At 35.1% G+C, this 27,468-nt stretch overlaps 1 protein-coding gene, 1 long non-coding RNA gene and 1 pseudogene across 4 annotated transcripts in view; 1 reads left to right on the top strand and 2 right to left on the bottom strand.

The window, feature by feature from the left end:
• Nucleotides 1-27,468, bottom strand: part of LOC138834389 (ankyrin repeat domain-containing protein 31-like) — a 110,208-nt gene that overhangs the window by 24,392 nt on the left and 58,348 nt on the right. For all 3 annotated transcript variants that reach the window (XM_070033022.1, XM_070033023.1, XM_070033024.1), the window contains 8 exons: nt 26,760-26,812; nt 24,261-25,827; nt 22,814-22,951; nt 21,190-21,332; nt 16,242-16,404; nt 14,731-14,846; nt 11,574-11,661; nt 10,368-10,464 (listed from right to left, as the gene is read on the bottom strand). In XM_070033022.1, coding sequence (XP_069889123.1) covers nt 10,368-10,464; nt 11,574-11,661; nt 14,731-14,846; nt 16,242-16,404; nt 21,190-21,332; nt 22,814-22,951; nt 24,261-25,827; nt 26,760-26,812 — 2,365 coding nt within the window. The remainder of the gene's footprint in view (nt 1-10,367; nt 10,465-11,573; nt 11,662-14,730; nt 14,847-16,241; nt 16,405-21,189; nt 21,333-22,813; nt 22,952-24,260; nt 25,828-26,759; nt 26,813-27,468) is intronic.
• LOC138834399 (elongin-C pseudogene) lies at nt 13,921-14,558 on the bottom strand (annotated as a pseudogene).
• LOC138834390 (uncharacterized) lies at nt 24,864-27,423 on the top strand. Its single transcript, XR_011374090.1, has 4 exons — nt 24,864-24,926; nt 25,011-25,541; nt 25,949-26,034; nt 27,043-27,423. It is a non-coding gene; the product is annotated as an uncharacterized lncRNA (long non-coding RNA).

Raw genomic sequence — 27,468 nt, 5'->3', positions numbered from 1 at the left:
ACTACAGTAAAAAATAGGGAAAATATGTGAGGATACAGGCACAAGCAAAAACTTTCTAAATAGGACTCCAATTGCTCAGGAAATAAAGGCAAGGACTGACAAATGGGATTGCATCAAATTGAAAGCTTCTGAACAGCAAAGGAAACAACTCTCAGAATAAAAAGAAAACCTCCAGAATGGGAGAAAATATTTGCCAGCTATTCATTGAATGATTCATTGGATTAATATCCAGAACACATAAAGAGCACCAAAAATTAAACACCCAAAAATAAGTAATCCAAAATAAATGGGCAAATGAATTAAACAAATAGGCCTCAAAAGGAGTCCAAGTTTATTTGGTCAGTTAATGCATAAAGAAATATTTGTTTAATTCATTTCATGTTAGACATGAAAGAAATATAAGTCAAAATGATAATGAATTTTATCTTACTCCTATCACCCAGAAAACAAAAACCAAGAACTATTGGTGACTGTGTGAGGACAAAAAGAAACCTTTACACATTTTTGGTAGAAATATAAACTTTAGCCCCTATGGAAATAGTATAGAAGTTTTCAAGAAACTAAAAATAGAACTACTGGGCTGGGAAGGTGGCTCAGTGGTAGAGCGCTTGCCTTGCATGCTTGAGGCCCTGGGTTCGATTCCTCAGCACCACATAAGCAAAAAGAAAAAAAAGCCGGAAGTGGCGCTGTGGCTCAAGTGGTAGAGCGCTAGCCTTGAGCTGAAGAGCTGAGGGACAGTGCCCAGGCCCAGAGTTCAGGCCCCACGACCGGACCCAAAAAAAAAAAAAAAAAAATAGAACTACTGTATAATTTACTATACTACATCTGGGCATATAGCTGGAGAAATACAACAGTCAGCATACAGTAGAGATACCTTTACACTGTGTATACAGCAGCATTATTCATGTAAACCAAACTACAGTATCAGCCTAGGTGCCCAATAATAGATGAATATAGAAATATACACAATAAAGTATTTTAGCCGTTAGGAAATATACAATTATGTAATTTGCAGAAAAATGGGGAGAACTTGAGACCATCAAATTAAGCAAAATAAGCCAGACTAAAAAAGGCCAATATTTCATGTTCTCTCTCCTATATGGAATCTAGACAAAAAAAAAAAAAAAGAGGAGGAAGTTAATATTAGTACAAAACAATGACAGCTTAGAGAGTGAATCCCATGGGAGAGAAGAGGGAAAAGAACAAGGTAATGGGAGTGATTTTATAATCAAAGTACTCTATGCATGGATGAAAATAATATAACGAAGCTTGTCGAAAATTGGTTTAAGCTGGGCACTGGTGGCTAACTCCTGCAATCCTAGCTACTGAGGAGACTGAGATCTGAGTACCACAATTTGAAGCCAGCCTGGGCAGAAAAGTCCCTATGACACTCATTTCCAATTAACCACTCAAAAACCAGAAGCAAAAGAGCTCAGGGACAGTGCCTAGGCCCTGAATACAAGCCCCATAGCAGACAACAAAAATTGGTTTAAAACAGGGCTGGGATGGTAGCTCAGTGGTAGAGTGCTTGCCTTACATGAGGTCCTGGATTTGATTCCTCAGTACCACATAAGCAGAAAAAGCCTAAAGTCGTGCTGTGGTTCAAGTGGTAGAATGCAGCCTTGACCTGAAGAGCTGAGGGACAGCACCCAGGCCCAGAGTTTAGGCACCACAACCGACAAAAAACCAAACAAATGAGGGGAGACAAGAAATAATAATAGAGGAGAATTCAAAGTATACTTTATTGATGTATGAGAATGTCACCGTGAAAACCCTTTGTACAATTAAGAATTTTAAAATCATATTAGCAAATAACTTGCAACATAATATGCACAAAGTTGGGTAAAGAAGAAAGAAAACTAATAATGTCACATTTAAAACTATGAAACAAGGAATTTAGACAAAAAAACCCAAAGATGTTCTCTATGGTTTACTCATATCAAGAAACAAAATCCTTTGAGTTTTGTACCGTGTATCCTGTATATACATTTATCTAACTTGGGAGAGGAAGGGAATAACAAAAGGCTGAAACAAGGACACAGGATGATCCATTGCAACAATGAGACTTATAAGACACTATCTTGGAAATGAACTTTACAACTTCATGGGGGGAGAGGAGTAGGGTAGGTGGGGGAGGTAAGGGATAGTAGGGAAAAAAAGGAGGGGATAACATTTCTCAACAAAAAATGCACTCATTACTTTACTCATGTAACTATAACCCCTCTGTACATCATTTTTACAATAAAACAAAATAAAAAATTGTTATGGGGATATTTTATCTCTATATTAATCTGGATTGCACACCTAAAACTCCAGTTGATTGAGATATTTCATAAATTACAGGAATACTGGCTAACCATAGGACAAAAAGGAAAACTGAGGAAGCTATAAAATTCTCTAAATATATCCTTTAGACAATTATTATCTGTAGGTCATAAAATCTCAATTGCCTGATATTTTCAGGAAAATAAATTAAGAAAAAAAGGCATGCTATTTATTCACCAAAGAGAAAGGAAAAATGGACATGAGATTTATAAATAAAAATTCAAAAGCCGATTTTCAAATACATTTAGAAAATCTGAATATTTAATAGCTATCAAATGATTCTAAGACAAGAATATAAAAGAAATATTTAGAAAAACGTAACTACAGAATAGAAACCATATATAACAAAATCATGAAAAACTAATAAAAATATTTAAATAAGAAAAAAGTGTTCTTAAAAAACAATGTAGAGGATGCTAAGAAGATGGCAGAGGAGAAGCTGGGGACTAAACAAGCTTTCCCATAGAAATCAGTTTTAGTGTTCCAGTGAAAAGTCCAAGGCTAGAGAGTCACACCAAGTGTGCCATCATAGTACAGAGTTTGTCAGAGAGGAAAAATTCAGGCAGCTTGGTTAAGGACACAGATTTGAGCACTTGCCGGTGTTCACGGTGGCGGTAAGATCAACAGAGAGAGCACAGAGAGAGCGCGTGGGACAAAGGTGCCAGAGGCAGTGTGCAGGTGGATTCTACTCACCACCAGCAAGAATTGACAAGTAGCAGAAATCTTCATTCTGCTTACCAGAGACAGTCGCAGACTGTGGGCCACCAGGAAATCAAGGGAAAGGAGTGAGTTCCCCCAAGACACTGTCACTCCTTCTCATAGAGCAGTGATGGGAAGGTAGCCCCTCCCCTACCACCAGAGAAAAACACCATCTTTGATACTGACAAAGGCCTGGCCAGAGCAGCTAGCAAGTAACTCAGGCCTTGGAAGATGATATGAGCCATTCAACAGGTCAAAAGAACCTCACCTGCTGGGCTCAGTTCCATCCAGGGGAAAGTTGCCCTTCCCAGGCGGAGAAAGCTCTGCCCACAGAGGAGTGACTTTCTTCACTGGGTAAACAGAGCCAGAGGCTGCCCCTCCCCACTGCAGCATAGGGAGCAGACCCAGCTAGAGGAGGGGGTAAAAGAAAAGCAATTGAAACTCAGTAAATATATGTTCTGAGAAAGGCTCCAGGCTGGGCTGTGTTGTGTCTCAGGAGCTAGCCCCTCAGGGAAAAGCTACTGTTTGATGACAGGCCTCAACCCTACCCACAACCTAGCTCCATCACAGCAACTCCAAGTTAGAGGAAACAGCCATATCCCTCTTTTTTAATACTCAAAGCAGATCACCCTCCCACTGAACTAGCCTGGGAGGAGGGTCATAAAGTCCCTGGTAAGGCAGAGCTTCTTTCTGCCTGCTCAAACAAACTGACATAAGAAACCAATCAAGCCACAGGAAAACCAAACACCACAAGCAAACCAGAGACTCCACTGAGAGACTGGTTATGGACACGGGAGACACAAGATTCCCCCTACCCCCCCAAAAAACAAAGAACTCTTTTTTTTCTAGCTAATTTAAATTTTTAAAAAATGGTTTTCTATTTTTTCATCATTTTTAAGTGTGTGTGTTTATTTTTCTAATTCTCTTTTTACTCTTTTCTCTTTGGTCCTTTTTGTTTTCTTGTTATTTTTTGTATTACTTAATTACTGTTCTGTTCATCCCCAGATATATACCTGTCTTCGATTATTAGACCTTATCCTTCATTGTGTACATACTTAATTAAGATATACATTACTCAATTACAAACTCTCAGTCTTAACTCCTTTAATTGCATTATTTCTTTATACTTACATAATTTTTAGTGTTTTATTTTTACATTTTTTATTTTTCTTTATTCCTTTTTTCTTAATCTCTCTTCCCCTTTCCTTCTATCTTTTTCCTCTCTCTGAATTTAGGTCTTGGTTATATTCCCTCTCTGACTTTCCCTTCCCACATTTCTCTAATCTTATGTTTTCACAATTCTCTCTAAACCTATTAATTTCTGGTCAGCTCACCCCTTTTTTGATTTTCTTAGTCCATTGATCCATAGTTGTTTGTTGCTGAACTAGATTGTATCTGTACTCATTTTGACTGTGTCAGACAATCTGTGCAACGACAGGGCTCTGGTTGATGCTTGCAGTGTTCTAGCTCGGAAATGGTTTTACTTTCATAATCAAATGGGCAGAACAAGCAGGAGAAACACAAGAAAAATGGCAAGTCCAGGTTTCTCAACTCCTACTCATGATAATCAGGCAGCAGAGCAGTTAATGAATAATCCAGAGAAGAGTTCCCAAAATATTCTACTAACACTACTGGTAAACATTCTGAATGAAAAGATTGAAAGCCTGCAAAGGTCTTTGTGTGAGCATTATAGGAAAATGTGTGAGTGTGATGAGGCTAACCACAGATTAATACAGGAATTATGTGAGTGGGATGAGAATAAACAAAGATTAATAGAGGCATTCATGGAATGCACAAACAGAAAGCTGGAGGAATCCATGGAGGCCACAAAGGGAATGCTAAATGAAGCCCAACAGAAGGAAAGGGAGTCCAATGAAACTATCACCAATCAACTAAGGGATTGGAGAATGAACACTGAAAATCAAATTAAGGAGATAAAGCAGTCCATATAAGATCTAGAACAAAGCTGCAACAAAAAATCTGAAGCCATTAAATCTGACCAATTAGAAGGAAAGGAAATGAAAAACAAAGTAGAAAGTCTTGACAGTAGGTAAGACTATGCAGAAGATCAAATCTCTGGGATTGAAGACAGCCTAGATATTGTAGAGAAAAAACAGACAAGTATTCAAGACAAATCCAAGAAATATGATAGATCTATTCAATATTCAGAAGATATCATCAGAAGGTGTAATTTAAGACTAATGGATGTAAAGGAGGGCCTAGAGACAGTCCTAACTCTCAATATTAATGACTTAACTCTCCAATTAAACAACACAGATTGTCTAATTGGATCAAAAAGCAATACCTGTGCCGTCAAGAGACACACCTTGAGCCAGGTGCCAGTGGCACATGCCTATAATCCTAGATACTCAGGAGGCTGAGATTTGAGGATCACCATTCAAAGCCAGCCAGGGCAGGAAAGTCCGTGAGACTCTTATCTCCAATAAACCACCAGAAAACTGGAAGTGACATGGTGCTCAAGTGGTAGAACGCTCGCCTTGAGCTGAAGAGTTGAGGGATAGCACCCAGGCCCAGAGATCAAGCCCCATGACTGACCAAAAAAAAAAAAGTTCTGGTTCTCAGGATAAAGTTGAGACTCTTCATGAATTCCTCAAACTCCAAAAATAGATTATGGTTTACAAGCCAAACAAGAGATACACCTTGCCCACAACAACAAACATTCTGAAAGTGAAAGGCTGGAATAAATTCTACCAAGCAAATGGCCCCCATAAACAGGGGGGAGTTGCAATCCTAATATCAGATAAAAGACTCAAATTGAAATTAGTGAGAAGAGATAAGGAAGGTCATTACATACTAATTAAGGGAGCTCTTCTTCAGGAGGATATTACAATTCTATATGTCTATTCACCAAACAACGGAGCACCCAAATTTATCCAAGAAACACTATTTTCCCTAACATCACACATAGATCCAAAGACATCAATTGTTGAGGACTTTAACACGCACCTCTGGATAGAACAACCCTGCAAAAACTCAACAGAGAAATCTCAGATCTAAACAACTGCATAGGCCAAATAGACTTAACAGACATCTACCAAATATTTCACCCAGTAGCATCAGAATACACGTTCTTCTCAGCAGCACACGGAACATTCTCCAAAATAGACCACATTTTAGGTCCAAAGCAAATTTGACCAAATTCAGAAATATTGAAAATATGCCCTGCATTCTCTCAGACCACAAGGGAATAAAATTAGAATTCAACACCAAATGTCATCAAAGAAAATCCTGTAACACATGGAGGCTGAACAACACACTGTTGAACCACCAGTGGATCATGCAGAGATTAGAAAGGAAATTCAAATGTTCATGATACTTAACAAAAATGAACACACAAATTACCAGCTCCTCTGGGACACAGAAAAGGCAGTACTCAGAGGCAAGTTTATAGCTCTGAGTTCCTACATCAACAAATTGGAGAGATCTGAAACCAACAATTTAACAAGATACTTGAAGCTGCTTGAAAAAGAACAAGCCAAACCCCAATCCAGTAGATGGAAACAAATAATTAAATCTGAATTGTGTGAATTAGAATCCAAAAAAAAAAAAACCATAGAAAGAATCAACAAAACAAAGAGTTGGTTCTTCAAAAAAATTAACAAAATTTACAGACCCTTCACAAATCTTATCACAATAAGAAGAGAACACACCAAAATAAACAAACTCAGAGATGAAAATGGAAACATCACCACAGAAACAACCAAGATTCAGAACATTATAAGGGAATATTTCTCCACCCTTTATGCTAATAAGTTTGAGAATCTGGAAGAAATGGATGAATTTCTAGCAAATATCCACATGCCGAAACTAAACCAAGATGATTTAAACCAACTTAGCCCCATATCAAGGATTGAAATTGAAACAGCAATGAGAGACCTCCCACCCAAGAAAAGCCCAGGACCAAATGGACTTACAGCTGAATTCTACAAGGTCTTCAAAGCACAACTCACACCAATACTCCTCCAACTCTTCAATGAAATTGAAAGTGAAAGTTCACTACCAAATTCTTTCTATGAAGCCATCATAACTCTCATCCCAAAACTAGGCAGGAACTCATCAAAAAAGAGAATTATAGAACCATTGCTTTGATGAACATCGATGCAAATTTCTCAACAAAATTTTGGCCAATCAACTTCCACAACTCATCCAAAATATCATACACCATGATCCAACAGGATTCATTTCAGGGATGCAAAGCTGGTTCACCATATGCAAATCCATTAATATAATTCATCACACCAACAAGAGCAAAGGTAAGAACCACGTGATTATCTCAATAGATGCAGAAAAAGCATTTGACAAGATCCAACACCTGTTTATGCTGAAAGCTCTGGAAAAACTAGGAAATCCGTGGAACATTCCTCAATATAATAAAGGCTGTGTATGACAAACCTACAGCCAATATTATACTTAATGGTGAAAAGCTAAAGCCATTTCCTCTAAATTCAGGAACAAGACAAGGATGTCCACTCTCTTCCTTTCTCTTCCATTTAGTATTAGAGTGCCTAGCTAGAGCAATACGACAAAATGAAAACATAAAGGGGATCCAAATAGGGAAATATGAAGTAAAACTCTCCCTCTTTGCAGATGACATGATCTTATATTTAAAGAACCCCATGGACTCTACTCCCAAGTTACTCAAGCTGATTAGAAACTTTGGCAATGTAGCAGGGTATAAAATTAACCCTCAAAAATCAATGGTCTTTTTGTATGCCAGCAATGAGAAGAGTGCAGCTGAAATCAGGAAAGCAACTCCTTTTGTAATAGCCCCACAAAAAATAAAATACCTAAGAGTTAACTAAAGACGTGAAGGACCTCTATGATAAAAACTTTAAAAGCCTAAAAAACAAAATTAAAGCAGAACTAAGGAAGTGGAAAAACCTCCCAGGCTCCTGGATTTGGAGGATTAACATTGTGAAAATGGCAATACTGCCAAAGGCTATCTACAAATTCAATGTGATACCTATCAATATCCCAACCTCATTCTTCAGTTAAATAGAAGAAGCAGCCTCAAATTTCATGTGGAACAATAAAAGACCTGAATAGCAAAAACAATCCTTAGCAGAAAGAACATTGCTAGAGGAATATCAATACCAAATTTCAAACTTTACTACCAAGGCATAGTAATCAAAACAGCTTGGTACTGGCACAAGAACAGATCTGAGGACCAGTGGAATAGAACTAAAGACCCAGAAATGAACCCACACATCTATAGCCACCTAAACTTCAAGAAGGGAGCTAAAAATTATAATGGAAGAAAGACAGCCTCTTCAGTAATAAATTATGTTGACAAAATTGGTTAAACACTTGTAGAAAACTAAAGCTAGATCCTTATATATCATCCTGCACCAGAATCATCTCCAAATGGATCACAGACCTCAAAGTCAAAGCAGACACCCTGAAAACATTACAGAAAGGAATAGGAGAAACTCTAGGGCTCCTTAGCACGATGCAAAATTTTCTTGATGAAGACCCAGAAACACAATAATCAAAGAAAGGCTGGACAAATGCGATTGCATAAAACTGCAGTTTGTGCATGGCAAAGGACATAGCTAGCAAGATCAAGAGAAAGCCCATGGATTGGGAGAAGATCTTCACTAGCCATATAATGGACAATGGTCTCATATCTAAAATATACTTAGAACTAAAAAAATTAACCCCCCAACAACAAATCCTCATAGAAACAACCACCCGTTAATAAGTGGGCTAAAGACTTAAAGAGAGACTTCACTGAAGAGGAAATAAGAATGGCCAATAGACACATGAAGAAATGCTCAACTTTTCTAGCCATAAAAGAAATGCAAATCAAAACCATATTGACATTCCACCTCACCCCAGTTAGAATGGCTATAATCAAGAAATCTACTAACAACAGATGCTGGAGGGGATGTGGCCAAAGGGAACCCTATTGCATTGTTGGTGGGAGTGTAAACTTGTTCAATCACTCTGGAAAGAAGTATGGAGATTCCTCAAATGACCACACAAAGCGGTTCCCCTATAACCCAGCAATCCCCCTTCTGTGCATTTACCCAAATGATCACAAACAAGGCCATACTAAAGCTACCAGCACAACTATGTTTTTTGCAGCATAATTCACCATAGCTAAGCTATGGAACCAACCCAGATGTTTCCCAGTAGATGAATGGATCAAGAAAATGTGGTATATATACAATGCAATTCTATGCTTCCATCAGAAAGAATGACTCTGCCCCATTTGTTAGGAAATAGGAAGACTTGGATAAAATCATATTAAATGAAGTAAGCCAGACTCATAGAAATATAGGTCCCATGGTTTCCCTTATTTGCAATAATTAGTATATGTCTAGGATAATCTTATCAGATAAGCTCAAAAGCTATGTACCATATAAGGTGATGATAAGCAAAATGAACCCTAAGGTAAGGACACAAGAGGGTTTTTCTTTGTTGCTGTTGTTTTTAATGTACTATGGGATTTTTTTGTTTTGTATGTTCTTCCCCCATGGTATAACCCCTGTCACTGTATTTGATTCCAGTGCCCTGCATCTTGTATATACACTTTTCTAATTTGGAGAGGGGAAGGGAAATAACAAAATGCTGAAATAAGGATACAGGTTGACTCATTGTAACAATGAGATGTACAAGACAATATGCTTTATGACTTTGGGTGGGGAGGGAGGAGTTTGGGAGGTGGGAAGGAGATGGTAGGGGAAAAACAAAGGAGGAGGTAACAGTGTTCCATACGAAATGTACTCATTACCTTAGTCATGTATCTGTAACCCCTCTATACAGTATCTTTACAATAAAAATATATACAAAAAACAATGTAAATATAGATATGGCCAGTATTTACAAGGTAAGTTAGAAGTATATAAAAACACAAAATAAACTCATTAATTAATTGCTTAGAAAGTCATCTAATAATAAAAAGAAAAAAACTGTATAAATTTTGAAGTGTGCCAAAGAAAGAAATTTTATCTGAAGGATTCATGATCAGAAAAGCTTTCATACACCTCTTTACTATAGACAACATTTTAAGATAGTAAACTTATTTTCTCAATGTTTTAATTGGGAGGTCTTCTAGTTCTGAGGAGCTGAGATAGTGAACCCTGGACTTTTCCTCTGCCTGTTCTGGATTCTGACTTTGAAGTATATGTGATGTTCTGGCTTGCTACAAGCCTACTAAGAACAACTTCAAAGTTCCCTCCACCTCCCAAAAGTGCCAAGATGAGAATTAACCTTTAACCTCTGGGCCTTTGGGGAATAAGTTTCAACTACAACAGCACTGTAGCTAGAAATGGATAAATCCTAGAAACTGTAAAACATTCCTTTTTGTTTTTACTTACCTGTACTTTTTGGCCAGATCATCCCTTTCTGCTTTCTGTCTGGCAAGTATATTATCCATCACCTCTTTTATCTCTAACATCTTCTCAATGTATAGTTCTACAAACATAGTAAGAATATAAAGTTGGTAATTTAAAGGATAGCAAATGTTAATTTTTTTCACAAAAGTTTAGAGCTACTGTTAATTAAAAAAAAAAAAAAAAACACAACAGCCAGGAGCCATCAGCTCACGCGTGTAATCCTAGCTACTCAGGGGGCTGAGATCTGAGGATCACTATTCAAAGCCAGCCAGGAAAGTCCGTGAGACTCTTATCTCCAATAAACCACCAGAAAACCAGAAGTGGCACTGTGGCTCAAGTGGTAGAGCACTAGCCTTGAGCTAAAAAACTGAGGGACAGAGCCCAGGCCCAGAGTTCATGCCCAACTACACACACACACACACACACGCACGCACGCACGCACGCACGCACGCACGCACGCACGCACGCACGCACGCACGCACGCACGCACACACACACACACACACACCATTACCTACATATTTTTCCAATATTAATGGCCTAGATAGCTAAGTCAAAGTTTATCTAATTATGTTCTAGCCTGTATGACAAACAGGCTACAAAATTGTACTAAGAAAACACAGACCAGTCGAAATTCTAATTCTGCTATATCACTGACTAAATTCTAGGATCCTGGATTAGTATGTTATCTTTATCTACCCTTCCCTTCTTTATGCTTTTGGTAATATCATCATTCACCAGTAGTAGCTTATCTGTAATCATGGTATTGAATACCTCAAGTTATTCAATATAGAGGCACTTTTTTATTTGGTCATGGGGCTTGAATTCTGGGCCTGGGCACTGTCCCTCAGCTCTTCAGCTCAAGGCTAGCACTCTACCACTTGAGCCACAGTGCCACTTCTGGATTTTTCTGCTTATGTGGAGCTGAGGAATCGAACCCAGGGCCTCATGCATGCAAGGCAAGCACTCTACCACTCAGCCACCTTCCCAGCCCTATAGAGGCACTTTCAAACAAGTACACAAACTACTTATTCATGTTATCGTCTCCTAATTTGACACTTTAAATATTTTCATATAAAAACGTATTTTTCAGCCATTGTGGGATTTTAATACATACCTTAAGGTGTTGAGACAATATCAACATTGTACTTATGAAATAATCATACCTGAATATAAGTACATGTTTACCTGCATCATCTGAGTTTCTTATCTCAAACTCTAGTAAGTTTTCTTGTTTTTCTTCTATATCTTGTAGAATATCAGAAATGGTGTGATGCTGTCAGGGTAGAACATTAGAAACTTTATTGTGAGAGGGTTGATCTCTGACATGGTACTGACACACAGTAAATCACTGTTGCTAAAGTGTTTATTTCTCCTTATGTTCAAAATGTATTCATCTTTTATGCAACCACGTTTCTTGTTAAAATGTTGCAGACTTAAAAAAAAGAGTAAACTTAAATATATCTTGATTTATGTAGCAGATTTCCAGGAAAATAGAATAAGAGTAGCAACCACATAAGGCATCAGAATTTCTTACTTCTGTTAAAATTATATAGAAGAGAAAAAAATCCAGTACATAATACTCAAGACATATAAACAAGTATATCTTAAGGCTTTATGAATATTATTGTATACTATTTAAGTCTCACACATGATTTTAGAAATTCAAAACATTAATCTCTCAAAAACTTACAAAACTTACAAGAGAGTTTAATTCTACCTCTTGTCAGTACCACTGTTTATCCTGGGATGCCTTTAATTCCCTCTGCTCAGACCCCTCACTTTCTTATGAGAGAATCAAGGAGTGATCCTCAGAACCAAATCTGGTGGAAATCTTAGCCTACCTCTTCCTAGCTGTAAGTTACTTGCCCTCTTTGCATCTAAATAGATGCATCTGCCAAGTTACTTGTCCTCTTTGCATCTAAACAGATGTATATGTGTATATATATATATTACATTATACATTATGTGAAAATATATTATATAATATGCAATATATTACATAAATTACATAATATATATAATTCTAAGGACAGTGACAAAACAAAATAAGACCACAATGAATATGGACTGTTATATAAAATCTCATGCATAAAACCTGACTAATCTTATTTCTCTTCTTTAGATTAGTTAATAATTTCAGAGTTATATAGTTTTGCAAACCCATATATATTATATCTTATACATATTTCATTATCAAGGTAATAAAGTCTTATAGGAAACATGGTCTTTATATTCATGTATCCTTTTTAAATTCTGGGTATATAACTCTAGATTAATAAATGAAGACTGATGAACCGACTCATTTATCCTCCCATAAATTCTCAACATATGTTCATTTTCTAAATGTGTAGGTCCTTAAAGCCTTCTAAAGTATGTTGTTCTGAAATTTTGCTTTGGTGTTTATGAGGGATATGGAAAATATACACAATAAAATTGTCTATTCTGTAAGGCAATCTTACTGTTGTCAAATATGCAACTATAAAATATGAAGATACAAAACAAGGACTACCCTAGGCTTACTTTTTAATAGTGAGCAGTTTGTAATTATAAAAGCAAACAAAAGATCTAAATTTGTATCCAGGACAAGCACATACTCTACCCTAACCTAAAGTTTAAGTTAAAGAAAATATCTTTTGGTGCCAACTTTCCTTTCTGTCTCAAATTGTAAATGTGTTATAGTCAAGATTTATTTAAACTAATATTTCAACTAAGCACAGTAGCTCATGTTTGTAATTTTTGGCACACAGGAAGTAGAAAGTGGGAAGACCACAATTTGAGGCCAAATAGCAAAAGGGTCACAAGACTCTATCTTAAACACACACACACACACACACACACACACACACACACACACACACACACACACACACACACACACACAAATCTGCAGCTATGTGAAGAGGTATAAAGTTGAAGACTGCAATTCAGACCAGCCTGCATGAGAAAAATTAGGACCTATTTGAAAATAAATAAATAAAAATGGATGGGGATATGGCTCAAGTGTTAGAACAGCAGCCTTATAATAAGCACAAGGCCCTGAGTTCAACACCTAACCCTACCAACATTTTCTCTTCTTGAGGATACTATCTGGCTTGTTTAAGTTTGTGCCTAACAAACTTTGTGTATTTGTCAGACTAATACTATCCATCTTATCAAATAATATATAACTTACTAAACAACTATAAGGTTATTTTTTGCAAATATTTCCCTTCATGTGATCAGTATCACAGCAAACTCTACCACTAGAGTTATTAGGTCCAGAATAGCTAACCTAGGTAGCTTAACTTTTTTGCTCTGTCTGCACAGTCTTTTTTTTCTTTAATTTGAACTGACATTGTTTATTTCTTAGTTTGTGAAAACATCCTTAACTTGTAAATATAACAAACAAATTTCAATTCTGAATGCTATGCAAAAGAGCAGAAGAAAATCTACTTTTATAGTTCAATTGCATACGGGCAACATCTAAATGTGAATAAATTGCTAACTGAACTACAGGTATTAAATACCAAACATTTACTGTAATTTATTTTCTTTAGCAATCTAGGAAGTCTTCAGCCATCAGCATTTCCAGTGCAATTTTGAGTATAATTGAGAATTCAGGAATCTTGGTGGAGCTGTTAGCATAATGAACCTTGCATGCTTTTTTTTTTTTTTTTTTTTTTTAGCACATGCCTAGGGAGCTCTATGAAATTGACCCCATTGGTTTCATTCTCAGCAAACTGACCTGGGCCACTCAACATGGCTTTTATTATTCCTGATGTTAGTGTTTCTCTTTTTACAATGAATTCATGACCATCAGAAGATATTAATTTACAGACATGGCATTAAGGCCTACATAGTTACCACAGGTTTTCTCCTCTCTATTAATACAACTCTACATTGATTCCAGAGGGAACATTAGCAGTTTCTTGACAGTTCCACAGCTAGTACAGCCACCACAGCAATCTCTCTGGTGTATGGCCACAGCCCCTTCTCCCTGGTTCCCTCCCTTCCAGTCTTTTCCATGTAGTATATATCCTAGACAGTATGGGGACTGAGTGAGTGAAGATATACTATGACTGTAGCAGTGTCTATAGGACAAGAGTGGCCATACAATTCAAGTGAAAAGGACAGCAGCTAATCTATTGTGCTGTGTTCGATGAACTCGACTGAGTAAACCATATAGCCCATCTTCCTGGCTCCTTTTCAAGTATACTACCTTACTTTCTATGACAATTTTTTTTCAACCAATGTGTCTTTAAAATGGAAAGAATGTTGTCGATAGTCAACATTCCTTGAACTGGCTGGCTCACAGAATGGCATTTTCTAGGGTGAAGAATGGAAGAATTTCATTTTCACTCACCATAGGAAGACTTTCTCTTCTTTTTGCTTGGTGTGAAGAGGAAGGTGGCTCAAAAGTTTTGTCATTATCACAAAAATACTGTCTACATCTTTTTAACGGAGCAGCAGGAATTTTTACTTTAAAAAATTGTTAGAAAAAAAGAATTTAAAATTTGAGCGTCATTTGTTCAGTTACAATGGTGACAGGGATATGAAGGACAAATTAATTCTACATTATAATGTGTCAATGTTAGGTATCAACTCATTATTGTTATCACGATAACATTTATTGAGCTTTTTCCATATGATAGATGGCAAACACTTCTAGGGAATCATATTTAATCTTCATTTGAACCCTTCCAGGTAGGTAGTTCATTTTTCAGAAGAAAGTAATACTTCAGACAAGTTCACGAAAATACTGAATGTCATACGGCCTTAGTATTGAAACTAGATCTTATCTGACTTCAAGTCCAAGCCTTTTACCACTATAACTGTAATTCATTGTTCTGCCGAGTTCTTAATTGTTTATACCTAAGACACAATCAAAATATGGGAATAGATAATAGCACTTTATAACAGAATCCCAATAACTCAAAATGCAACGTTTTGTAGCCAGCTGTGCTCAGCTACATCATGGAACTTGAGCTTTCAAGGTGTGGTTGGAGAGAGGAAGAGAGAAATGGATCTGGATATTTACCATATGATGGAAGGTTGTGAAAAAAGAAAAAAAGTAGTCTTGAACTTAATATATTATGCAGTAAATATCCTGGTTCTGACCAATCATATCTACCAGTAATTTGTTTCCTGAAAATCAGTGGTTGGTGAGGAGGGTAGACTAGGGGAAAAGTATAAGATAGAAGTTCTTATCCTAACATCATAGTAATAGTAGATATGTCTGAGTTTCTTCTGTAATTCAAGACTCAAGATGAGGAGAAAGGAAGAACAATTCTTTCTCTTAAGCACTTAATGAAATGCAAAGTATTTATAAAATGATTAATACATTTTTGCCTAGCTATCTACTCCATAAATTATTCTATAGTATATATTATACATATATATACAAATATAGTGTTGAAAAGATGGCATGAATCTAATTAATGAATTATTAAATATGAATTAGTATGAAATTTTAACGATCTTAGTTGCAAAAACTTTAGTATAATGTTATCTTTTCAATTCTTAATAAATGTAAATTAATCTGCTTGGTTTCAATTCTATCTCTATCTCAAACCCAATGGCAGGAAGGAAGAAAAGGGAGGAAAGGAAGTGAAAGGGAAAAGGGAAAGTGGAGTGAAGGAAAGAATGAAGGAAGGAAGGGAGAAAGGCAAGCAGGCAATAATAGAAAACTATTAGGATCATGTTATCTATAAATTAAACCAAATTTGAACATGTTAATTTCTTTAAAAGAGCTTTAATGGACATAAAAACTCAATCTCCAGCTATGAGGCAACTTATGCTATAGATGTGAAGATTTAATTTCTTATGCAGAGGTATACACTTGTGTAAAATATCAAGCAAGATTGATATACATACCAGTGACCATAGCACTACTCTCATTTCTATCATTGGTCTCAATAACATCGTAAGATTTCAGCAACTCTTTCATTTTTTCATTATCTGCTTCATCAAAAGCAGTCTTCTCTTTTTGATCTCTTTTATTAGGGTCTGCTCCATGTTGTAGTAGTATCTCAGCTGCCTACAATGTAGGTAGTGTTTCAAGGCTATCTCTAGATGCATATTTCACATCAACACACCAATACAAAGAGTTATCAAAAATTGTTTTCAAATTACATAAAAGAACAATTTTAATTTAGATTTTAGTACACCAACTGTAAACTAATCAATTGATTTGGCCTCACTAGCCCTCATAATAGAAACCCAAGACACAATTACATAAAATATAATATAATTCCTTCACTGCAATGAGGTATGTTCACAAGGTTGTAAAACTACTACCACTTTGCAATTCCTGAAAGTATCTCAACTAAAAAGAGAGTCCGTTTCCACTAACGGTCATTCCTCACATCCGCTTTCTAGCTCCTGCAGCCACTATTTTATCATGATTGTATGTATTTGCTTATTGTGGACATTTCATTTGAGTAGAAAAATGTAATTCATGAACTTTTATGTCTGGTTTCTCTTACTTAGCACAATAATTATAAGGTTATTATATACTGTAGAATATATCAATACTTTATTTTTATGGCTTAATAATATCCCAATTAAATATATCACATTTTATTTATATGTTCATCAACTGATAGAAATTTTGGTTGTTTCTACTTTCTGGCTATTATGAATATGATACCATGAAATTCATATATGAGTTTTTATATGAACATGTTTGCTATTTTCTTGAAGATGTACCTAGGAGTACAACTGATAGTTTATATGGTAACTCTATTTTTAACTATTTGAAGAACTGCTAAAATGTTTCCTACCAGCAATGCTTGAGGATCCAAATTTATCCATATCCTTGTAAATATCACCTTTATTTTGAAATTATTTTTGCTGAGTGTAGAATTCTAGGGTTTCAACTATTCTATTCTATCTCCAGATGAAGAAATAGGGACAGAGGGCTGAAAGTAAGTCAGAAATAAAATGATAGAAAATGGGCTGGAAAACAAGGTGATAAAAGTTAATAAAAACAAAGGATGAGTGAGGTTGGGAAGATGGAGAAGAATGATAAAAGGATGAATGACATTGATCAAGACACACTGTACTCCTTAACTGACATGTTGAATGGTAATCCCTCTATACAACTACTTTAAGATAATAAAATATTAATTTAAACAGATTTTAAAAGTTAATAAATAAGAAAATATTGGCAACGTATCAATGTTAAAGAGAATTACAATTATTATTATCCTAGCTACCAGGAAACATAACTGGTAGATATTACCCAGGTTTTACTCTGGGCAGGAAGTAAGACTCTCTCAAAATTAACAAGTAAAGCCTGGGAGCCAGTGGCTCATGCTTGTAATTCTAGCTACTTAGGAGGCTGGAGAATCATTGTTTAAAGCCAACCTGGGCAGAAAAATCCAAGAGTCACTTTATCTTTAAAACAATCATCATAAAATCATTCCAGAGGCAATGATTCAAGTGGTGGTACCAGTTAAGTACCACCTAAGCAAGCAAGCTGAATAGGCAAGTCAAGTGAATGTAAGGCCAAGTTTAAACTCTAGTATTGCCATAAATAATACTACATAAAAGCGAAATCAGGGCTGGAGGTTGGCTCAGCAGTAAGAGTGTCTGCTTAGCAGGAGTGAGACACCTGAATTCAAACTTCAGAACCACCAAAATAATATACATACATATATATAGAGACACCCTCATTTAAAATATGCATCATATATCACCTTCATTTAAAATATAGAATATTTATCCTTAAAATAAACATAATAAACAATCTGGGAATCGTTGTGGAAGCCTTTAACCTAGAGTGCTCAGGATATGAACACAGGAGAATCTTGAGTTCAAGGTCAGCACAAACAAAAAACAAACACATAAATGTAATAAAGGACTGGGGATGAAACTCAGGAATACTTGCCTACCATGCATGATTTGACCACCTATATAGCCAGAAACAAATTTATAAATGAAAATAAAGGCAGACATGAAAAGTTATTCCAAAAGCAAGCTTTGATTACATCACCATTTACACATATTGGGAAATAAGTGAACCTGTATATCAAAGATCAGAAAAGTAGAGCTCATGAGCTGAATTCAGCCTGCTGTCTGATCTTTTAACTGAGGTTTTTTATAGCATAGTGACACTGATTTACGTATTGTCTAGCACTATTTATACATTATAATAGCAGTCAGGTAGATACAACAGATTCTATGTCACAGCCTCAGAATACCTGAAGTGTTTAAAACTATCCTTTTACAGAAAATACTACCAACACTTATCCTAGATCAGAGCTGTCCCATGGAGATTTCTTTGATGATGGAAATGCTATAATCTATATTGTTTAATTCAGCTATTGCTCAAGACATTTAGGGAGTAATCACTTGAAATGTAGCTACTGCACCAAAGAACTGATTTTTAATTAATTTGAAGTAATCCAAATTTAAAACAGCCACATGTATCTAGTGGCTTATGAGACAGTGTGACTCAGCTCAAATAAATAAATTCTTCATTTCAGAGAAAAAGACATAAACATAGCAGAGCTAGGTCCTGAATCCAAGTTGTCCAATAATGTTTCAGTATTTTATTATCAAGTAAGTTCTCCTTTTGTTATCTCTTTTAGTTTTGTACTCATCACATATATTTTACAAAAAAATACTGTATAGCTAAGTAATTATTTTCTCAGTTCCCTGAAAATACAATAATGCTGTGATGGAAGACTAAGCCTTCAAAAATAGGTAAATTTTCACTAATTAAGACCGCTTACACCAGAGGGGTGGTACACACTTGTAATCCTTGCACTTAGGAGGCTGAGAAAGAAAAATCACATTATTTGAGACCAACTTGAGCTACATAGAGACCCTATCTCAAAATAAAACAAAAAGCAACATAAAACAAAGCAAAGCAATGCAATACAAAACAAGACAAAAAGATCATTTATAAGACTGTGCCCAATTGAATATCTCTCCTTGCTAACTGGTATGGCATCTCTCTCTCTCCCTCTCCTTCTCCCTCTCCCTCTCCCTCTCCCCCCCATCTCTCTCTTCCTCTCTCTCCCTCCCCTCTCTCTCTTTGCCAGTCATGGGGTTTGAACTCTGGGCCTGAGCACTGTCCCTCAGCTCTTTAGCTCAAGGATAGCATGCTACCGCTTGAGCCAAAGTGCCACTTCTGGCTTTTTCTGTTTATGTGGTGCTGAGGAATTGAACCCAGAGCCTCATGCATGTGAGGCAAGCACTCTACCATTGAGCCACCTTCCCAGCCCATGGCATCTCTTTTACCTATCAATCAATATCTTTCTCTTCCTCCTTCATTTAAAATATGTATCATTTATCACCTTCATTTAAATTATAGAATATTTATCCTTAAAATAAACAATTTTCAGGATAAGTGAAAAGGTCTGATTTTAACCACTATGACATTTTGACCTTTGTTTAAGTAGCTTTATATTAACTGGCATTTTCTCTATATACATAATTAGTAGATTATCTCTTTAATGATTATTTCTGTTTGCTTTTTTTTCATTTGCAGGGACCACACAACCTTGGAAAATGTATCTATTTTTCCTTCACTTTAAATATCTTAAAGTAATGGATTTATTTTGGTCAAATGAGCCACAATGAACATTAAGCCTATCCATTTTGGTCTTGTTCTTAGTCATTAATTCATGTCTCTTTTCTCTATAAATTATAAGCTCAATAACATTATTCTTTCATATAATTACACTTAGGATGAAAGTAGTAGAATATTCTCACAAAATTAAATAAAAGTAACTAAGCTATTAAAAATACAGAAGGAAAGATAACAGGTACATAGAAGGAAACAAGAAAAATGTACATAACCACATCTTGTTTTAAATTGCTGTTAATGGTAGTAGTTTCCTTAACTATTTTCCCAAAAGTAATTACCACTGAGCCTATGCTGCCTATTGACAGAAGTAAGTTTTCTCCCTAAATTTGGCAAACAAAAAGACGAATTTAATAGTTTTAGGAGTTTTAGGTCAAGATTTGAATTTCAGTGTCACTGAAATAATGACCCTAGTTATCTTATCTTGTAAGATTTTATGATTGCCTAATATAGAAAAAGTACTATCTCAAGCCCACTGAGAACTTCTAAGTTAAAAGAAAGATACTCAGGCCAGGTTTGGTGATACACAACTGTAATCCTAGCTAAGGTAGGAGGATCTTAGAGGCCAACCTGGGCTATATAGCAAAACTCTGTGTTAAAATTCAAATCTAAAACCATCTGTCACATATATCGTGACTATAACTGGATTCTTATGCAAAACAGCAAATAATTTTATACAACTAAGATGAAATATATCAGATTTATAGAATGTGTTTTCTTCTGACTTAAATTAGGTGATAGAAAATAGAAAAATAATTCATGAAAATATATCATTTTTTGAATATATATACAATATGGTACCTTCATTTTAAAGTTGAAGTTTTAAAATCATTTGTTGAGCCTGGTATTGGTAGCTTACACTTGTAATCCTAGCTACTCAGGAGGCTGAGATGTGAGGATAGCAGTTCACAGCTAGCCTGGGCAGGAAAGTCCTTAAGACTCTCATCTGTAATTAACTACCAAAAAAGCCAGAAATGGAGCTGTGGCTGAAATGGTAAACACTAGCCTAGAACAAAAGCTCAAAGACAGCACCCAGGCCCTGAGTTTAAGCCCCATGACTGGCAATAAATAAATAAATAAATAAATAAATAAATAAACAAACAAATAAATAAATAAGTAAATAGAATCATTTGTTGACTTATTAATCAACTACTTTAAAATATCTCAATTTTCTTCACTCATTTTCCCAAGAAACATAATTAGAACCCAATCCCATATAAACTGTACCTTTAAGTGATTGCCTGCTACAGCATCATGTAAGGGCAAAATTCCATTTATATTTTCACAATTTACATTAGCACCAGCTTTTAATAATTCTATAATTATATCCTTACATCCCTTATTAGACGCTTCATGAAGTGGTGTCCAACCTAAAAGGGGGGGGGAAGGAAAAAATTAACACTGCTCTCAATCAATCAGCATTCATGTAGTATTTTTGTTAACACAATTTTTACATTATTGACGTTAACATCTATATAAATACATATGTCTATATTCTAAGTAGTGGACAAGAAATAACATGGAAACAATGGCCTTAAAATGTGTGACTCTCCCAAAGTGAATAACGATGGGGATATGCTTAAGGATGCTTAGTAATCAGGAATTAAAGAACCACTTTTTTTTTTTTTTTTTTGTCGATCATGGGGCTTGAACTCTGGACCTGGGCACTGTCCCTGCACTCTTCAGCTCAAGGTGAGCGCTCTACCACTTGAGCTACAGCACCACTTCTGGTTTTCTAGTGGTTTATTGGAGATAAGAGTCTCATGGATTTTCCTGCCCTGGCTGGCTTTAAATGGTGATCCTCAGATCTCAGCCTCCTGAGTAGCTAGGATTACAAGGCATGTATACCCGGCCACTTTTATAAAGTTGAATCCCAACTGAATAAGCTAAATCATCCTGCTGTTATTCTTGCTGATGTGAAAACCAAAAGAAACATTTGGCAACTAATAAGTTGCATCAAATAGAAAAGAAATGTGTGACTCTCATTTTTAAAACATTACAATGTTGTTGTTACAACTGTCAAAACAGAAGAGTCACATAATGTAAAATATAATGGAACTATAAATGCTAATCTTTTCTGACTTTTTAAATGTTTGAAGTTTATATTTGTAGTTTTGCATTGTTATATTTTTCTTTAAAATGACATCTGATTCAATCAACCTTTGAATTTTCCCTCTGGAATTCTTAATAAAAGATTCTTTTGCATAAGCAAAATGCCAGAGGATCAATTTTTTAAAACAGAAGCTGAGAATTTAAAAGGAGGGAAAAGAAAAACTAAAATAGAGCAAGGAGAAGGTACATGAAAATGGGAACATTCTGCATTATTTTCAAAATTAAAGAATGAAATAAAGGCTCCCAAGAAAAAGATTTAACTTACTTTACTCACCTATGAAAGTGCTCTCAACTGAAAGTAAAAAAACTGTTTCAAGAGAGAAAGTTATTTTAACAATAATAAATCTTCCTATGCTAAGAAAAATATATAGCTGGGCATCAGAGACTCACACCTGTAATCCTAGCTACTAAGGAAGCCGAGATCTGCGGATCAAGGTCTGAAGGCCGACTGGACAAAAATGTCAGAGATTCTTATTTCCAATAACTACTCCAAAACTGGAAGTAGAGCTCTGACTCAAGTGGTAGATCACTTTTAAGCACAAAATCTCAAGGACAAAGTCCAGGACTCCAGATCAAGCACCATGACTGATATAAAAAAAAAAAAATATATATATATATATATATATATGTGTATGTATATATATACACATATATATATAATAAAAAGATTGTGAGAGAAAAGAAAACGTATTTCAGGGAATTCAAAATTGTAAAAATATTAAGTTAAAATGATCCAAACCTTCATTATCTTTGACATTCACATCCATTCCAGATTCTATCAGAGCTTTCACATAGGACAGATTTCCTCTTCTGGCAGCCAAATGAAGTTGACTTTTCCCTTTCACAGACCTCCTATCAATTCTGGCTGTTTCTATTTCTGTAAATTTAGCAACCAAAACTGAGGGGTTTTTTTTGCCAAGAGCTAATTATTATAAAGAATCTTAGAAAATATGTGACAACTTTCTCAAAATGTATTCTAAGCAGAATGCATCACACCAAATTAATATTAACAATGTCACTATTGTTTTAAAGCATAACTTGTGAAGAAATTATAGCACGTTTAAACACATTACTTTGCATTCATTAAAGAAGGTGGTTAACCAAACACTTGATAAGAAATTATTAAGAACAGAGAATCTCACCTTCATTTCCTTTTTTCTTTTTTTTTTAAGTCCAGTCATGGGGCCTGAACTCTGGGCCTGGGCGCTGTCCCTCAGCTCTTCAGCTCAAGGCTAGCACCCTACCACTAGAGCCACAGCGCCACTTCCGGCTTTTTTTCTGCTCATGTGGTGCTGAGGAACTGAACCCAGGGCCTCATGCATGCAAGGCAAGCGCTCTACCACTGAACCAACTTCCTAGCCCTCACCTTCATTTCTATATTCATCTCTCAGTGGTCCTTTAACTATAGTTAAATTTTTTCTTAAAACAAAAAAAAATATATTATTCTTAAAAGGAACACTTTAACTTAAGGTTTAGACATTCTTTTGTGGCACTGGTCACTAGGCTTGTTTACAAAATTTTTGCTTAAATAATTATACAAATCTTGGATGCAGGTAGATTTCAAGAAACTTTGTTGTTTTCTGAAATTGTGTCCTTTTTTTGTTTTGGGGGGTATTAAGAAGCCTGTGGATATCTGAATCCATTTTTTTCTTTTTCTGCCTCATAATTTGTTAACTCAAGTACAAACATACAGTATCAGTGTTGTGGTGCTTACAGGTTATATAAAATAAAAGAATATGCATATTTTTTAGAGTTTCTGTTTCAAGCTGAACTGTTTAAAAGAATGGAAGTCTTTAATGTGCTTTTTATATAATAAACATGATTTTTTTGGTTAAAATTCCGGAGAGAATACAATGAATAAGTTGAAATCAATTTAGCCAACAATTTCTTGCTATGAGATGATATAAGGTCACTTCACACTAAATAAGTGGACAATATAAAGAAATAAAAATCAATAGACATATGATTCATTAGTTTTGTTACTAACAGTTTAGCAACTATCTTTGACAATAACAATATGACTTTCAAAGCAAATATTTTTATTTTACCCTAGGCTTTGCAGCAGCCCCAATCATGACTCACTTTGCCTCATTCTTGTCAGAATGAACACTGGTTAAGTTGAACATTTCTATAAAATCTATTAGGTCTATATGAAATGTGTATAAAATGAACAATACTACTAATACCTGGTTTATGAGAAATTTCCTTTTCTTCTTTTTGATTACATTGTGAGGTATTAGTCAATTCATTATTCATATTGTCAATGGAATGGAAATCTGTGTTATTCATTGGCTCCTTTTCTGGAAGGTCTTGTCTCCTTTTTTCAACTTCATTTGTTTCCATTGCCTCAGAATCAACAACTATGGGAAAAAACCTAGTCGAAGAACTTGTATTTTGGTCTTTGTTATTGTAATTCCTTTTAGTATCTTGTTTCTCTTCCATACATACCTTTACCACATGTGTATCTGTTTGATTACTGAGAAAATTTGGTTCTGCATCTTGATTCTCTTCCACACATGGCTTTTCCACATTCTGTGCATCTATTTGACTCATTGAAGGAGTTGATTCTCTGAAGCTAGCATCCTGAGGCTTTTTGAATTGCTCCAAGTGACAAGTAAAATTTGAAACTTCAAGTGTGGAAGGCATTCTTGTACAAGCCATGGAAATTGGCTCCGGATTGCAATATGAGTGATCAAAAGAAATCCCATAAATTTGTTGTTCATAATTTACAACATATTGTTCAGAAATAACCGTGTCATCTGAATCACAGAAATTAACAGCTTCCTGTTGTGACAGTGTGGTTAGGCTTCCTGCTTTTAACTCATTTTCCTGTGAAACATGGCCCTCAGAAGGTAAAATTGGTTGAGAATCCATTTCTTCACTATTTGTTATATTTTCTTCATAATTATGGTGGTTTTTATATTCTACCTTTTTAGATGTTACAGTTTTCTCAGAGATACTGCTATCACTATCATCACTATCAAAATGTGCCTTTACGAAGGACAAGAAAGAGTTTTCCCATTTATTAAAGCTATTATTTTTCTGAACTAAGTTACTATTTTCCTGAGATTTGTATGGGCTACTGTGTTGTTTTTGGTGAGTATGAATCTGCTGATCTGTAGTAACAAATGGTAACTTGATTTCTTTCTGTGATGGAAGTCCTGAAACAGCTTCAGTTTGCTCTATGGATTCTAATTCTAAAAATTTCATTTCTTGACTACTTGATATATCCAGGTTGTAAGTATGGGTCTCTTTGGAAGTTGAACAAGCCTCAGTATTGCTGACTAATCCACTTTTCAGACTTGACAAAGTTGGGCTGAAAAGTTCACAGGAGTCTTGTGGAAAATCATTAAAGGTTTGGAGAACATGCTGCTGGTGACTAACTGATTTGTTTATTATCCTGGAAGAAGTAACAGCAATTGTTTGTCTTGAATTGTAGTCTCCATCATCTGCTTGAGTCTTGTTATGTAAGTCTCTTCTTTCTTTATTTTTAGACACATTTGTGCTGGTATCTTTGATATTGCGCTTTCTTAATTCTCGAGTGTATATTTGGTTAACAGAGGACTGTTTAGGTTTAGATCTGCCAAAGTTTGTGGTTGCAGAATTGTTTGTGAAACATTCATATATATCTTCATTACTTATAGGTAAACCCTCATTTCTTTCTTTATTGACTTCTTCATGTTCTGGTTTATATCTGTTTGAATTTTCATTAGAAACTGACTCAGAGCAAGTTTTTGAACTGAATTTTGGTTTCTATAGAAACAAAATATATAGTTAGCTTTCATTTTCAACTTAAGCTTTTACATTCTCAAGTTAATGTTGATATTTAGTATATCAACTTGTTATTCTATTTAATTTTATAATTTGTATCTAGCCACAGGACCTGCTGGAATATATTCAGTTTGGAATTTCAGAAGAGTGGACTATGTACAAGAAACTCAAATATAGAGTTAAGAGTAGGTATGTATACTAATATTTATTTTCTGCTGCATACTTAAAATACTTTACATTAGTACTATATTACATATAGTATGTATTATATATACTATACTAGTATATTATACTTAATAAATATAATTTCAAATTTTAAACTACTTAGTTTTTATAGGCTTTTTAGCCAATCAGACCAGTTTCCTTTCCTATAAACTGTTCAAAAATGCTTTAGAAACATTCTTCTCCCCAATGTTAAATAACTAGAGAATTTCTTCCATTGCTATTTGGGAGAACAGTGCAACAAAACAAGTGATTTAAAAGCTAGAAGACAGATACCCTCCTAAATTTGTCTATATGGAAAGTTTATTACTGCAAAAGTAAAATAGGAACACTGCTTCCTCTCACCACATTCAAATACCAGAGGAAAAGTAAATGCCTGGCATGTAAAATTTTGAAACAATATACTGAAATATTTGATTTTTAGACTATGCTTAATCCAAGAAATTCGACATGATTGATAAAACTTATGGAGAAGAAAAGAAAGGAAATGGCTAATAATATATTATTGTCCCCAGACATACTACATTTACTCAATTCCTTTCAGGCTAACAGCCTAGAATCTTCTCATTTTCATGTAATTATTCCAAAGTGTCTTAAAACCAAAGGTGAAGACACTGTTCCTAATAAATGCTACAGCAGTTCGGTAGCTCTATTCCCCTAAGAATCACATTATTGCTAAACATAGATAATACCTTGTGCTGGTGTTCATCCTCTACATCTACTCCGTGAGTGCCATTACTTTGAGCTGTAAACCAAAACAAAACGTTAACTTAAACAGCTTGTAGTGGTCACATACTAGAATTGAACCCACAAATCTTTTGCCATGAGAAAATCAAGTTGAATAAGTAAAATTTTATCTATTAGAAATTAAATATTATACTGATAGTAACATTTCTACAGGAAGAACAAAATAAGCAGTAAAAGAATTAATACTGAAAACTGCACTGAAATCATTATTTTTTATTTTCCCCACAGATCCATCTAGATATGACCTCTTCAGTTAAAAGACAACACAAGCTACTTCTACCAAGCAGAATAATTCTTACATAATTAATTAGATCATCATCATTTCCTACTGTCTCTACCAAATATGGTTCTAATTTGAATGCTTCATTGTCTTCAAAACAAAATATAGGCATAGAAAGGTTTAATGACATTGTAATTGCATATGCAACAAAAGATGGTTTTGAAAAGAAGCATAGGTTAATAATAAAAATAATGTGCTTTAGTATACCTTTTATTGCTTCCTTCAAATACTGAAGGCAAAATTAAAACTACCTATCTGTGCATTCACCCCAAAATGATAAAAACCTAGAAGAAATGCCTTGCATGCAGAAAGTACTAATTGAATATTGACAGAAGAAAGAATAAATGAATATTTCAGATGTGATTCATTAAAAT

Source organism: Dipodomys merriami, unplaced genomic scaffold (assembly GCF_024711535.1).
Source record: "Dipodomys merriami isolate MVZ:Mamm:240054 unplaced genomic scaffold, mDipMer1.0.p SCAF_213, whole genome shotgun sequence".
Taxonomy (NCBI): Eukaryota; Metazoa; Chordata; class Mammalia; order Rodentia; family Heteromyidae; genus Dipodomys; species Dipodomys merriami.
This window is presented reverse-complemented; position numbering and strand designations above follow the sequence as displayed.